The following is a 16,523-nucleotide window of genomic DNA, read 5'->3' as shown; positions in this document are numbered from 1 at the left end:
TTATGTTTATGTTAAACAAATAATAGCAAATGTACACAATGAATTATGTACCATAAATTTAATTTTATCCCTTAAAATAGGTTTTAGTTACAAAGTAATAATGTACTTGGGAAAAAGTACATAGAAGTATATAAAGTAAAATATAAAAGCTTCCTTGTCTACTAATACCACTCTTTAGAGTTATTACCAGTTGGTCTAGGGGCACCTGGGTGGCTCAGTCAGTTAAGCATATGACTTTCGGTTTTGGCTCAGGTCATGATTTCAGGGTCTTGAGATCAATCCCTACATCAGGCTCTGTGCTCAGCATGGAATCTGCTTCAGAGATTCTCTTTCTCCCTCTCCCCCTGCCCCTCCCCGTCTGTGTGCACATGCATACGTGTGTTCTCTCTCTCCAAAATAAATAAGTAAAATCTTTAAAAAAAAAATCCACCAGTTGGTCTATACAAATGTACACATACACGTGTGTGTGTGTGACTGTTAATGTAGTTTTTCTAATTAAATGGAATTATATCTTATGTGTTATTCTTTGAGGGGTCTTTTTTCATTTAATAGTAAATTACCAACATATTTCTTGACACATTTATGAAAATATATTTGAGTACCAGCTATGTGCCAGGTATTGAATATTCTAGAAATAGCAGTGACCAAAAAGTCTAGCTTTATGTTTCTTCCTTGTTATGCACACAGCAGTAAGATATTTTACTTAAAAATTCCTATATTAACAGACACTGAGATTATTCCCCTTTTCCCTATTTCCAACATCATTACTGGGAACAAACACCTTTAAATAGTATACATACTCTTCCACACCTGTGCTAGTATTTCTATGGAATAATTTATAAACATGGTACTACAGAGATTTAGGGCTATTTGCCTTTTATAGCTGATTAGAAACTACCAAACTGCTTCCCAGAAATGTCACAGTGAGGTCATCATTATATCAGAAAACCCACCCACCTAGTGTTTGCCCATCCCTACTAAAATTGGATAATTTTTTAACATTTTGTAAGCATAAGCAATGAATCATAAATTCTTGTTTTAATATGCATTTATTTTCTTCTAGTGAAGCTGAACATCTTTTTATGTTTTTTTTGTTATGTTTCCTCTATCAAGTGTTTGTTTATAACCTTTGTCTGTTTTTCTATTGCTTTATATTTTTCTTAGTGATTTTTAAGTGTTCTTTATATGTTGTAGATATTCTGTTTTACACATTGCAATTATTATACCTTGGTTTGCAAAAGTCAACATATTTTGTCTCTGTTTATCACATTGTTGGCTATAGAGAAGTTTTTAAAAGTTTATGTACTTTAGGGGTGCCTGGGTGGCCTTCAGCTCAGGTCATGATCTCAGGGTCCTGGGATGGAGGCCTGTATCAGGCTCTCTGCTCAGCAGGAAGCCTGCTTCCCACTCTGTCTCTGCCTGCCTCTCTGCCTATTTGTGATCTCCCTCTCTCTGTTAAATAAATAAATAAAATCTTTAAAAAAAAAAAAGTCATTTTATAAACTTCATATGTAATACTTCAACTATGTAGAAGAAATATATACATAGTAAAAAGCAAATAAATTTATTTATATGTTGAGAGGAATAGCTCTCTGAATTACAATTCAAAGTGATAACATTTTTCCGCCTTTGTATTTTCCCCAATATGTATGCTTACTAAATATAACCATAACAAAGTTTTTAGAAACATTATCAAACACTTATAAGGAACAAGGATTATAGGGACAGAGCCCCAATGATAAAAATCTCATTTGGTTCTTACCATTTGGATGAAAAGGAATTGTTAGGAATTTCACAACTGGAGGCACACAATTGTACTGTGATGTAAAGTTTATTGTCAGTTGGAAGAATAATCCTATAATAAAGAAACAAATATTTTTGCTAAAGTGTAATGTTGTATTGATTAATTAAAATCTGATGTTTCTCTTTAGCTTAGACTCCTCGAGGTCCCTAGAGTTTTAGAAGTAAATTGGATCATATGGTACATAAAGTCCTCTACATAGTCTGTCTCCTCATAATCTTTTTTTCCCCCATTTAAAAAATTTAATTTCTTTTCAGTGTAACAGAATTCATTGCTTATGCACCACACCCAGTGCTCCATGCAATATGTGCCCTCCATAATACCCACCACCAGGCTCCCCCAACCTCCCACCCCCCCCCTTCAAAACCCTCATATTGTTTTTCAGAGTCCATAGTCACTCATGGTTCATCTCCCCCTCCAATTTCCGTCAACTTCCCTCTCCTCTCCATCTCCCACTCTCACCACTCTTGTTCAACATAGTATTAGAAGTCCTAGCAACAGCAATCAGACAACAAAGAGAAATAAAAGGTATCCAAATTGGCAATGAAGAAGTCAAACTCTCTCTTCGCAGATGGAAAACCCAAAAGACTCCACCCCCAAACTACTAGAACTCATACAGCAACTCAGTAATGTGGCAGGATACAAAGTCAATGTACAGAAATCAGTTGCTTTCTTATACACTAACAATGAAAACACAGAAAGGGGAATTAGAGAATCAATTCCATTTACTATAGCACCAAGAACCATAAGATACCTGGGAATAAACCTAACCAAAGAGGTAAAAGATCTGTACTCGAGGAACTATAGAACACTCATGAAAGAAATCGAAGAAGACACAAAAAAGATGGAAGACCATTTCCATGCTCTTGGATCGGAAGAATAAACATTGTTAAAATGTCTATACTGCCTAGAGCAATCTGTACTTTTAATGTCATTCCGATCAAAATTCCTCTGGTACTTTTCAAAAAGCTGGAGCAAATAATCCTAAAATTTGGGGTGCCTGGGTGGCTCAGTGGGTTAAGCCGCTGCCTTTGGCTCAGGTCATGATCTCAGGGTCCTGGGATCGAGTCCCGCATCAGGCTCTCTGCTCAGCAGGGAGCCTGTTTCCCTCTCTCTCTCTGCCTGCCTCTCCGTCTACTTGTGATTTCTCTCTGTCAAATAAATAAAAATCTTTAAAAAAAAAATAATAATCCTAAAATTTGTATGGAATCAGAAGAGACACGGAATTGCTAAGGAAATGTTGAAAAAGAAAAAAAAACTGGTGGCATCACGTTGCCTGATTTCAATCTTTACTACAAAGCTGTGATCACCAAGACAGCATGGCACTGGCATAAAAACAGACACACAGACCAGTGAAACAGAGTAGAGAGCCCAGATATGGAATCTCAACTCTATGGTCAAATAATCTTTGACAAAGCAGGAAAACATGTACAGTGGAAAAAAGACAGTCTGCTCATAATCTAATTCCACTGTGTTTTCAGCCTGTTTCCCCCAGTCCTTTCCATCCCCTAACACCTGCCCCTTTCACTGTTTTGCTCGTATTTACTGAACTCACTGTTCTAGAACTGTCTTCTTGTTTATAAGCTTTTACCATGCTGTTAACTCAGACTGAATTTCCTCCCCCTCCTTCCAAACCTGACAAACTTACCCATTCCTCAGGATTCAACTCAAATGTCACTTCCTTGAGAAGATAGGCATTCCTGACCTTCCAAGGCAAAATTAACTAATCACTGTCTTCTCAGCATTTCATTTAAGATCCATTAATAGCACATATTAGATTTTCTCCCCTACTTGACTCAACAACTCTATTTTGTTAATCCATAAAGAAAGAGTGTATGGTTATTAAAGGTTATAGTGGCCCAGTCTTCTTGAGAATTTGATTTATGAAAATTTTGGGAAAAATCATGGAGGAAAAAAACGAGAGATAACTGGGATTTTTATGCAAGTAGGAATTTTGAAAGCTCTTCTATGATTTCATAGAAAACTTACATGATATTCCCAAATGATGTGCTTTATTGTGTCTGCTTCTTAAAAGTGTAATAACATTAAAATTTGGCATAAAAATTCAAATCTAAAATTCCCATCTACATTAACAAATGGTAAGAAATTAAGCCACATGATGAAAAGACAACATGTGAATACCTTTAGAATTCTAGAGAATTTATATATTGTAACCTTATTATTCATGTAAAGAAGATAAGCCAATAATGGTATAAAGACTTTAAAAAAGTAAATTGGTTTCGAAAACACAAACCATGCCAAAATGTATTCTGTAGACCTTCAATATCAGCTCCCCATTCCATTAGATCTTCACGTATAGGAAAGGCAGTAATACCCTTTAATTAAAAAAAAATCAAAGCAGAAGAAAATATTTAATATACAGCTTTGAAAATCAGATGTCAAGTTACAGTGAATTCCATAAACTCTACATTTTCTTTTCCTAATTAATTTATGAATTTGTTGATTTGGGGAGATGTCATATATTATATATTGTTTAATTACATAGAAATTAAGGTAGATTCCAAAACACACACACAATGGTAAATTTAAAATAAATCATAAGCATGGAAATCACAAATGGGACTACAAAGTCAAGCTTGAGATGTGAGTTATATAAATCAATAGGCAATTTAAGATTCCAAATAGAAAACACAGAAATAGTTGGAAAGATACATTTCCTCAAAGCTTTAAAGAACAAAAGAACTATATGGATGCCATATGGAAGGCATGAAGTAGAAAATTTTCATTAAGAAAAACACAACTCCAAAATTACACTTGTATATAATAACAGAATTTTCCTATGCTTGAGGTTCTATCCCAAAGGAGGGACAAAACTGTATTTCATGGAAAAGTGTATCGTTTATGCTGAGGGATACACTTAAATAGAGTCAACAACTATCTCTAACCAACCACACAGTTATTAAGTGTGTTAAATGCTCGTCTGGATTAACATTATATCTCTATTATCTACATTATTTATAGTCATGTATCACTTCCTTCATCAAATTCTCTTTCACAAGAGAACCACAGAGTGCAGGCAGAGCAGAAACAAACAACATCAAATGTTAGGTTGGTATGTCTGCGATTTTTATTGGACTCAATCACTGTTCCTGACATCCAGAGAAGACAATGTTTCTATAGCAGGGGTGGAAACAGAACAATGCCATAGAAGCGCACTTGAAGCAACTGTTGGTAACCCTGTTCGCCCTCCCTCTAAGGCGGCTTTCTCTCTAGTCTTCCTCTGAAGGACTCCCCTCCCTCTCCCTTCCATTTTTTATTCTCTGTAGAATAAGTGATACACCAGTCTGTCGCACCTCTGGACCTCACTGTGGTGGCATTCCGGGCAAAGCCTTCCTCTGTGTCAAAGTTATAAGGGAAAGGCACTTCTGTATTATATATGATAGCATTGGGTGAAAAGTGCAGTAGACAGTAAGTAGTAGAACTTAAGACTTAAGAGCAAGGGGTCTGGAATCAGAAAAGCCTATGATGGGGCACCTAGGTGGCTCGGTGGGTTAAGCCATGATCTCAGGTGCTAGGATCAAGCCCCGCATTGGGCTCTCTGCTCAGCGGGGGACCTGCCCCCCCACCCCGCCTAGTTGTGATTTCTCTGTGAAATAAATAAATAAGATCTTAAAAAAAAAAAAAAAAAAGGAAGCTTGTGATGGAAGCTTGGGGCCAAATATTTACTGAACCTTTCTGGGGCTTAAGTGTCTGGTAGGACAAACACCACACTCCTTATTTAATAATGTTGTAATTAATGAGCCCTACCCCGCACCTACCTGTCACTACCAGATAGTCAGGGCTTAAATACACATACATTACTCAGCACAGTGTGCTCGATATTTTTAACTCTTATTACTAGGAAATCATAGTAATTCTTATTTTTATAAGATGATTGTTACGGTGCAATCAATTCATTAAATCACAAAACTGCAGTGGTGAATGAAGCTTAACTAAATTATGCCTTACAGAGTAAACACGGATTGAAATGCTTTTAAAAATTCGTACCCCAACGAGACACATCCCTCCAAGTTCCCAGCACTCACCTTAAAGTTGTTCTCCTTCAGCTCCTGGAAGTCTCTCTCCAGCAATAAGTAAGCTCTGCTGTACATAATAAGGCTGCAAAGGGTCTGGCACTTGTCCCCAAGCCTCTACTCTGGGACAGATGTCGGAGTTTATAGGTCTCTCTTCCACACCGAGTTAGGCGAGCAAACCCACCTCATCTACTTGTTTTCTGGAGCCCCAGAACGCTGTCCTCCCAAGGTTAAGTGGCTCTAAGTTGGATTTACAACAACTTTCTTTCCTCCTCTGACTCCTCCCAGCTGAGACTTCCAGAAGGAAAACGGACACTTGGAGCAGCACCTGGGACAACTCGTGTTGTTCGTGCGTGAAGCGGGCGCGAGAGGTCGAAGCGGAGGCAGCGGAGGGGGTCGTTAGTCGGTGTAGTCTACGCTTCACAGGTGTGAAGGTGTTACTGGGTGCCCGCCGTGCTGGAGGTCGCAAATCGGTTGCCAAGCAACAGGAGCCTGCGGGAAGCCGCGGAGCTGGGTCGCCCCTCATCCAATCAGCGACGGGGGGCAGGCCTCTGGAAACCTTCGCAGCCAATCGTCCAACCGTTTCACTTTGACAGGCCGTGGGATCCGTTGTCAAAGCAACATCCCCGCCCCCCCCGCCCGGGCCAAGCCGACTCAGTGCATCAACATAGACCGTAGACTGTACCTAACTAGTGTAAAGGGTAGGTGAAGTCCCAGGATCTTTCTTTCAGAAGTCCTTCTCTGGAATGCGTTCCTTGTTCTTTGAATACCAGGAACGATCGGATAATAAGTGATCATTACGTTCAAGTCTGAGCTTATTAATCATACTTACATAGCAAGGTACCATTCATAATACGTTCGCGTACATTATTATGTCATCGTACCCTACAGTTACTTTGGGAGGATGTTCCAGGAACAGAGAAGTACTTAAAATGTCTCAGGTTCCCATCTTTTGCCACAGGGTTTTGCTCCTGCTGTTCCTTCTACCTAGACATTTACCACATCCCTTCCACCATTTCTCCACCCCCCCACCCCCCACTTTTCTTCACTCATCTTTCGATTTAACTTTGCCCACGATTCCTCCGGACATGCTCTAAGACAAGATTAGGTTCCTCTCTTTTGTGATTCTAAAGGACCTTCTATTTTACTTCCTCATTAGCATTTATCACGCTGGATTACAATTGCCTATTGTCTTCTTCAGCAGGCAGGGAGCTACTGAAAGGTGTTCATTTACCAGTGCCAACTGCAGAAATGGGCAACATGGTTCAGAGTGCTTTTTGGTTGCTTATTTGTTTTACTAATTTTATGGAAACTATCAGTTCAATTAGTTCATTCATTCCACAAATATTAACGACTTATTATAATTATGTTCTGTGGAACAATTCAAATGAAGTGACTGCCTTTATGGTTCCAGTATACAGTAAACCACTCAAAAATGAAACAAGCATACAAAACAAAAACACATGACCAGTGACACGTGGACAATAAAAGAGTAATGTGACTGAGAGTGCAGCAGGTAGTTGAAGGTTAGATGTGGTGGTCAGGGAAGACCTCTGTCAGGAGTGGAGTTTGAGGGGGTACCTCGAAGATAAGATGAAAAGGAGCCAGCTTTATGAATGGAGGGCAGATTCTTCCAGGAAGATGAAAACACAATAGTTCTAGTCAGGAAAAAGCAGGGCTTAAAAAAGAAATCACGGAGGGCTTGAAAAAGGTAGTGGGATTTAATTAGAGTGGGGCCCAACACGCTGGGGGGGGGGGGGGAGGTTTCATCTGAATAGCAATGGGAACCCAGTGGATGGTTTTAAGTCAGAGAGAGAGAGAGAGAGAGAGAGAGTTCCGCTCTGATTTACATTTACAAAATTACTCTGGTTCCCTTTGTGGAGAATGGATTGTGGGGGGAAATTATTTAGAAGGCTCCATGTTCAATTCCATGTCCAGGTATGATAGCTTACAAATTCCCAACAAAAAATTAATTTTACTAACATCTTGGCACAACAAAATTATTTTAGTCTATATTTCATAAAACTGACTATAAAAGAGTTTTTCCTATGAAAACATCAACCAGGATCTAAGATTGAATTTTTTTGGCTGCCTTTTATATCCATTAGATTTTAACGTGGATTTATGTAGGTTTATGAGTGTAAGGTGAAAGTGAAAACAGGCACTTCAGTGAGAAGGGAATGCACCCAGTTTGGGGGTTTTAGCTAGATTTCTTGATGATATTAGAGTGGTCCCGCAGCTCCTTTGACTCTAATAGGGAGAAACTGTGAGAGTAAACGTAGGATCTTTTGTTATTTCTTCAAAATCTTGTTCTGGGGGTGCCTCGGTGGCTCAGTCGTTAAGCGTTGGGGTCTTGATTTCAGTTCAGGTTCTGATCTCAGCGTTGAAAGATCAAGGCCACATTGGGCTCCACGCTCAGCATGGGGTCTGCTCCAGATTTTCTCTCCTTCTGCCCCTCTCCCTCCTCCCACCCCCTCTCAAACAAACAAACAAAAATTAAAGTTTTGTCCTAGGGGAAATTATGTTAAGGTCAAAGAAAAAGGTAAAATTAAAATATTCTTTGTTCTGAATTTTTAGAAATTGGTATTTATATTGTACTTTAATGCAATGAAAATCAAGTTGGTAGGCTCTCATATGACCCCTGCTGGACCTCTTCTCGGGACTTCAGCCTAGTAAACTCAATTGCCTAGTTCTTCACCAGCTGTTTCAAAGACATTTCAAATTCAGAATGTCCCAAAATAAACTCATTGCCTTTCCTCCTCTCCATTAACCTTCTATTTCCTTTTGTTCATTCAGTTTCTCAAGCTGGAAATCTGAAGGTCTGTCTGATTCCATCCTCGAGACTCAACTTCAATGACTCATGATTTTTTAGCTTCTTCACAAGCCTTATCGCCAGTGCCTGAGCTCACAGCCCTGTTATTTCTTGCTAGAACACAGAAGAACATCTTTATACAACACTCCTTTACTCCAGAGTTGCATGTCATGATAGCTCTGTGTAATGTATGTAAACTAACATGGTCATTCTCTGCTGAAAATAGTGCAAGTGATCCCCCTCGCCACCCCAGTTTACCCTACTTTCATCTACAGGGTTTTAAATGTAGATTGACTTCTGGCGGTGTTGGGGGGCTAAAATCGTGAGCAACCTTATATGTGTATACATGTGTATATGTGTACATGTGTGCACATAGACTTTTTTTTTTTTTTTGGTAGAACAGGATCATGGAATACATTAAGTTTAGCCTAGCCTGTGATGTAAAAAGCTTAAGAAACCATGCACTATAGAGTTAAATCCAAGCTTCTTAACATGATGCTACAAAACCTCCCGTGCTATTATTCCCATCAACGTTTTCTTTACTGATGCTCACTCTGCTTCACACTTGAAAAAGCAGCATCCCTGAGCTGCATGTCTCTTCCCTGTATCTACCATCATGCCTAGGCTCTCTACCTAGATTCTCTTCCTCTTCTTCTTTATCTGGCTAACCAGCTGTCACATATGTCAAAAGACATAAATTCTTTCTCAGAGTCTTCCTGAAGTACCAGGATGGGTTGTGTTCTCATTTAACCTGGACACATCTTTGTAGATCGTTGCCACATTATTTTGAAGTGATCTGCTTCTGGGGTTTTCTTCCTTACCAGAATGTAAGTTCCTAAGGGCAAGGAGCATGGACACTTATTTTTTCATCACTGCTTTCCCAGCACTAAGCACCTGGCTCAGAGGGGCATCAGTCTATGCTGATTGAATTGAACTTAGCCGATAAAACATTGGGTGTCAGGAGAGTGACCCTTCTGTGACAGAACCAGGCATAAGCAGAGGAAAGGGTTTGCAGAGATGCAGGGCAGTAGGTGATTTAGAAGAGGTTGTCCACTCCATGGCTACATCGCAGGTTCAAGTTGGGAGGATAATGACAAAGTAGACAATAGAACAAAAGAATCACTGACAGTAGGAGCCCACAGAGCAGAGGGGCTGGAGAGCTGCAGGCAGGGCATAGATTTTAAACACAACCCCCAGGGCACCAAGAAGAAGGTGCAGGCACTTAGAAAGGTCGGCAACATTGGGCCTCAAGGGATAAAGCGGTTAGAACTCCTGGACCTGTTTTGGGAATGAAATTTCTGGGAAAGACAGCTTCCTGCTAATCTGCCTCTGGGGGCTTGGCTCTATTGTATTTGGCGGTACTAAGTAAAGGGGATCACAGTTGTACTCACTGGCGGGCCAACATCCTGTGTTTTTACAATTAGCTTAGCTCCTGTGTGGATGGGAGATGGGCTTTGGTTACAGAGGCTCCTGAGCTGATAAGTGGAACTGGGACTTTGGAGAAGGGTGGCAGTGAGATGTGTGTGCACATCTGTGTGTGCACATGTGTGCCCACATGGAGCACGGGGGTAGCAACGGGCTAGATTTGCTTCTTGCATTAACAGCAGCAGGGGCTGGAGGCTAGTAGCATCAGCTGTTTGGACATCCGGGTCACTTGAAATTGCAAAATTCTAAGTAGAGGCCTATCTAAAAATGTTTTTCTCCACATGGACTCACCTTCCATCTATGATGGCACATGTTTTAATAAAATTTCCCCATACATGATAGCATGGATGGTGTGTCCTTGCTGGCATCTCATTCCTGAGCCATGTCCTTCTCTGCCTTGTTCATCAGATGCATTGTTGTGGGGCTCTGTGTTTTAGATAAACCAGCACACTCAGGAAAATAAATCCCATCTGTAGTCCTTCCACTGTCTTAGTTCATTGGTTAGTCTGGGTAAAGAATGTGTGCTCTTGGACAGACCCAGTTGTGTCCCAAGATACCTATGTCTGCATAGGCAGCAGAGCCTTGAAGAAGTTATTTAGCCTCCCTGTGCCTGCATTTTCTCCCCTGTAGGATGTGGCCAGTAATGACACCCACTTCTCAGAATCATTGTGAAGGCTGATGGCAGTAATGGCCACCAACCCCTCGGTCACTGGTGGGCCGGACTGATAGTCAACACCTGTGCTTACCACGTGCTGGGCACACCATTCTCAGTGCGCTGGGGGAATTCATTTCATAGTCAGAAACAACTCTATAAGGTAGGTACTATTATTCTAATTTTTGCAGAAGAGGGAGGGACATTGTCACAGAACTGGAATGCCAGCAGAGTCAAGAGGCAGCCCCAGGGTATCTAGCTCCAGATCCCATGTTTTTAACCATTTGGCTACCCAGCCTCAAATGTCTCATGTTCTACCAAGTGAAGTCTCTGTCCTTCTTTAAAAAATTATCACTACTCTCAATAAATTTTTCCTTTGGCATATCTGCTATTTTGTGTGTGTGTGTGTGTGTGTGATTTTGGGTGCATCTGTTTCCAACTGTGTTCCTACTTGTTTGCTTTCTGAGTCTTCCTCTGCTAAAATGGAAACCCAAGAAAGCTAGGCCACTACTGTACAATAATATAGTGCCTGACATGTAATAAAGGCCCACTATAAATCTGTTAACTGAATGTGAATTCTGACTTGTCTTTTAGATTATATATTCATTAAGAACTCAGTCTGACTTCTGTAACTTATAGATAAATATGTGGAATCCTGCTGCTCAGAGAAAGTATACCAACTCAGAATAATTATTTTTACATTAACTTTTATTGCTTTTGTACTTTCAAGTGGAGAGTAAATTTTATTAAGTCCTTTTATATGCTTTTTGGGGCTTTCTCTCTGTGTCTTTTCCCCCTAAAAGTAAGCCTAAAGGATTGAAAAAAGAAACGTTGCATTTTATTTCTTATGGCGGGCAGAATTCTAAGATGACCTTACCTTCAAGATCTCCATCCCCTTCATAATCCTCAGGACTCTGAATATGATGTATTTTTTACTCTTTCAGTTAAGTTATATGGCATAGTTGACTTTAAGAAAAGGAGGTCATCCTGGGTGAGCCTGACCTAATCAGGCGAGTTCTTAAAAGGACTGGACTCTTCCTGAAGTCAGTAATTTAAAGTGTGAGGGGGATTCTTTGTGAGGCAGATTCTTTTCTGCTACCTTTGAAAACTGAGGGGGTCATTTGGCAAGGAATGTGGGCAGCCTCTAGAAACTGCTATGGTCTCTTGCTCACAGAAAGTCCAGCAAGAGCATCAGGGCCCCGATCTACAATCAGAAGCTACTGAATTCTGCTACAGATGCATGATCTTGGAAGAGAACCTGAGCTCCAGATCAGAACTCAGTTTGGCCAACACTTTATGAGAACCTGTACAGGGAATTCCTTCATGCCATGCCAGATCTGACCAAAACCGTGGGCTAATAAATGGGCATCGTTTTAAAACAGTAAGTCTGTGGTATTTTGTTATCCAATAATGGCTAATTAATATAACTTATACAGTTGTATTAATTAAAATGATATATTATTATTTATTATCGTTATTAATACAACTTATCCAACTTCTGACCAAGACAAGTTATGTGGCAAAATTCAGTCACTTACCGAGCCGGGTTTACCCTGATTAGTATGAAAAGAACTTGAAACCAATTCCTAGACATTACCATATGGCTTTAGACAGTGTTAAGGGGTAAAAAGAGTATGATATCTGAAAAATTAAGACTGAACTAAGGCTCATACACAAACTTTCACCATCTTAGGTGAGGGACACAATGAGCAGTGTGATTATTTAACATTTGCAAAGTTACTGAGGTTACTTCCAGCTTCAACAACCAAGCATCCCTTCCCCCTCTTTTTAAAAACAATTCTTTCCCTCAGGACTTGGACAGATGTTTTCATTTTACTTAAACTAAAAGACTGTTTTCCTCATCCACCAGGAATATGTACCAGTACAAAGTGTTAACCTCGTTTGGATTTGAACCCCCATCCTCAAGAACAAAAAAAGGCCGAGGAGCGCCAAATGTCAGCTCAGCTGTGAGAACTGTTTTAAATCATATTTTGACGTATGTTACGCTGTTAACTAGAAAATGAAGTGCAGCACACATGCTTCTAGTAACTCTGGTTTCCAATCATCTGATCCCTTCTTTGTCTTGAAGACCTTTTGATGTGCATTCCCAATATTGAGTTTCTCTGTTTTTAATAATCTTATGTTCCTTCCTCAATATAAATGTCAGGAAAAATACTGAATGCTAATCTTCAAAGATCAAAAAGAAAGAAAGAGGTGGGCAGCATAGTTGAGCAACTTGAATTCCTGAAATTTCTCATTTAAAAAAAATTTTTTTAGCTTATAAAAGCCTAGGCTCAAAGAAATGCTTCATTCCCCTTTGTAAAGTTGAGGTTGCAGGCTCCCCCCAATTTCAGAACTGTGTTAATTACAGAAAAATTCAGTCTCTCCCCCTAAGGCACCTGAGATGCAGGGGGCCACTTGAACACTATTCATATCGGAATTTGTGGCTACCTGACAGAGAGGAACTTGCAACCCATACATGCTGGCTTTCATTTCACATCATTCTTTGCTTTAGGTAAGATGACCAAGAGTCTGGGTTTGCCTAGGCATAGGGGCTCTCTCTTTCTTTTAAAGATTTTTATTTAATTAATTTTAGAGAGAGAGAGAGCATAGGAGAGAGATAGAGATACATAGAGAGAGAGAGAGAGAGAGTGTGTGTGCCCATGTGCATGATCAGGGGAAGGGCAGAGGGAAATAGGGAAGCAGACTGCCTGATGAGCAGGGACCTCCCCCCCCCCCCCCCCCCCCCCCAAGTGGGGCTCCATCCCAGGACCCAGGAATCAGGCCCTGAGCCCAAGGCAGATGCTTAACTGACTGAACCACCCAGCCCCCGCCCCATGGGGACTCTCTTGGAAAAAAGGACTTTCAGTGCTAACAGTGGGATGATCCCTGGCAAACTGACACAGTTGGTCACCCTACCTTGGGCAAGTACTCAGAATCCCATTAGGAGTGGATTTTGGTTGATGATGAAGAAATGCAGTACCTGCCGGGCACTTGACATGCCCTCAAATATTTTAGGAAGATCAGGTCTCCCTTTCATTCATTCCCCACATGGGGACACTAATTGTTGAGAGATACTGCATTTCGTATTATCTAAGTACAACTGTGACTAAGTGTGTATGTGTGTGTGTGGTGGGGGAGTAGGGAACTGCTTAAAAGATGTAATTATTCTAGGCTTCCTTCACATATATTGATTTAATATACCTCTTCACGGTGCTCTCAGTTGCCCCCAGGGATGATTCCAGAATGTCATCATGGGAGAGACTTTGAGGTGGCAATTGGCTTGGGGGTCTAAAGGATGACATATGGTCGAGGGATGTCTAGGGATGTGTCTTGAAGCTGTTTTTATTTAGCGTATGTTTATTAGGGCCGTTTTGAAGGGAAATGATGGAAATTATTGGAGAGCTAAGCCCTCCCCACCTCATTTGCACTGGTACTGGGTGTTTTATACTATGGCATGTGCATGAAGAATTAGGTACAGTACTTTGTGCTCTAAGTATTTTACCACATTAGAAAATAATGTATCCTTTTGTAAAGGTTCTTTAAAACACATTGAATAATAGCAATGTTACCATTTTTTGAGCACCTACTGCATGCCAGGTACTTCTTAACATATTTATACATGTTCTCATTAAAGGCTTATATCAACTCTGAAAGATAGATACTCTAGAAAAATCATAAAATTATATTTTTTGGTAACTTTGTGTCAGGTGCATGTCACTGCAGCTGACATAAATATTAGCTCATTTAGATTAATTAGCTTCAATTCTATGAAGTAGATGCTTTTTCAGATGAAGAAAAAAGGCAGTTCAGAAACTTGCCTACATTTACACGGTTGCCAAGGGGTAAAAGGGGGATTTAAGCCCAGGCAGCATGACATCACAACTTTTTATTTATTTATTTACTTATTTATTTTTTGACAGAGATCACAAGTAGGCAGAGAGGCAGGCAGAGAGAGAGAGAGAGGAGGAAGCAAGCTCCCCACTGAGCAGAGAGGCCATGTGGGGCTCAATCCCAGGACCCTGGGATCATGACCTGAGCTGAAGGCAGAGGCTTTAACCCACTGGGCCACCCAGGCGCCCCAATATCAGAACTTTTACGCCTCACCTCTATGCTACATTCACACCATTTTATTGATAAGGAAATAGAGATTGCCTTATGCAAGGTTAGCCAACGGCCGTGCAGGAGCAGTTAAAAAGTCATGCCCGTCTCTTCATCCAGGGCACGAGGAGGAGGGCTAGAGATAGTGTTTTCTGCTCTGAGGAATTTGTAAGAGGTTTTAAGGTAGCTTTCCCAGGACATTCTTGGATGGTCCTGAGGTTATAATTTGCAGAATCTCCCCAGAGAATCTTGAGAAACCGGTTTGACCACTATTGCTCTCCCTGCAGGGATGGCTAATTAAGTTTCACCTCCCATGTTACTTCTGACTGATTAGTAGCTTACCCAGGACAATACTTTGAAAATTTTAAGGCTGACTCTGAGTCGGCTGGAAAAGCATCAGTTGGGGAGGTCTGCCATGAATGCAGGAGGTGAGAAGGGCACAGGCGCTGTGGGTTTGCTGTACTGACTCTCTCAGGGCTTGAGCTGGGTGGGGATCATGTTCTTGTTCCCAACTGTTTGCCCCTCCCTGCCTGTGACTCTGATGGGATGGCCACAGTGCCTCTCAGCAGGTCGAGATACATCCATGTCCCACAGTCGGGTCCATCCTCAGAATTTGTGTTGGTCAAGAGAATATGCGAGAAGGACAGGACATAGAGCACATCCAGGCAGGTTTTCAGGTGCCCGTGTTTCAGCTCTGTCTTTGCTATTTTTTCTGGGCCATGAAAACAGCTGGTCCTGAGACCTGGGAGCAGCGCTGCAGCACCAGAACTATCTCTGGGGGCTGAGATGAGTGAGAAGTAAATCTAAGGCAAGCCACTGAGATTCGCGGGTAAATACTGCAGCCCAGCTGAGCAGTACAACTCATGCACTGTTTGCGGAGTGAACTTTGGAAGTATAAAAAGGCCCTACCTAAGCTGTCATTTTGCCTGAATAGTAGTTTTAGTTTTAGTTTATTTATTAGAGAAAGAATCAGACTCCATGTGGCACAGAACTGGACCCGGGGCTCAATCCTGCGACTCTGAAACCATGACCTGAGCTGCCATCAAGAGTTGGTCACTTAAGTCAGTTGAGCCACCCAGGTGCCCCACTTCCAAGTGACTTTTAAGGTGTGTGGACTCAAAAGAAACCTTTCAGAGAACTGTATTAGAATGAGCCCCACTGAGAACAGAGATGACCATTTCAATGCCTGCAGGGGTCAAGAAACACCTGCTGTAGGGCGGAGTCTGACCTCTCCCTCTTTCTGCTCAAAATCCATGTGCCTCTGAGGTCAGGGAGAGCTTTAGCACCAACCTAGGCTGTGTGCAGTCAGTTCTGTTTTGTGTGTGACCTGAATTTCCATCAAGAGCAGGTTCACAAAGACTGATATTTAGAACCACTTTCCTTCACGGTGAGTTATCTGTATTCAGCATGTCAGGATACTGGCCTTTTTCAAAGCATGAGGAACGTCCTATCTAATTTTAAAGAAAGGCCTTTTTCCTAACGTAACCATTCCCCGTTAGTATCTAATGGTACTTACTAACCTGATCATGCTGGCGAGGATGCACAGCGTGTCAGGCCTGGTCAGCAAATGGTAGAGTCCTCATTTGTGAATAAGCAATTCCTAGGTGCTTGGGATTCAGCTAGTCATAAATATGTCAGCAGACCTTCTCCCTGTATGTCTTTATTTTTTAAGCCTTCCCCCGCCTAATTTCCCAGGGG

The 16,523-nt window shown here is 41.0% G+C and overlaps 1 protein-coding gene across 6 annotated transcripts in view; it reads right to left on the bottom strand.

Annotated features, from left to right (window-relative positions):
• The window catches only part of UBE2U (ubiquitin conjugating enzyme E2 U), a 57,177-nt gene extending 50,840 nt beyond the window's left edge, over window positions 1-6,337 (bottom strand). For 4 of the 6 annotated variants that reach the window (XM_059376771.1, XM_059376772.1, XM_059376773.1 and 1 more), the window contains exons 1-3: window positions 5,848-6,337; window positions 4,056-4,137; window positions 1,763-1,855 (exon numbers count right to left, since the gene is read on the bottom strand). In XM_059376771.1, coding sequence (XP_059232754.1) covers window positions 1,763-1,855; window positions 4,056-4,137; window positions 5,848-5,913 — 241 coding nt within the window. In that variant the 5' untranslated portion in view covers window positions 5,914-6,337. Of the gene's footprint in view, window positions 1-1,762; window positions 1,856-4,055; window positions 4,138-5,847 lie in introns of those variants that run through there. The other 2 variants (XM_059376774.1, XM_059376776.1) reach the window with 2 other exon arrangements.
• Window positions 6,338-16,523: the final 10,186 nt, after the last annotated feature.

Source organism: Mustela nigripes, chromosome 14, assembly GCF_022355385.1.
Source record: "Mustela nigripes isolate SB6536 chromosome 14, MUSNIG.SB6536, whole genome shotgun sequence".
Lineage (NCBI taxonomy): Eukaryota > Metazoa > Chordata > Mammalia > Carnivora > Mustelidae > Mustela > Mustela nigripes.
Note: the sequence above shows the minus strand (reverse complement) of the source record. Positions and strands in the feature narration are given on the sequence as shown.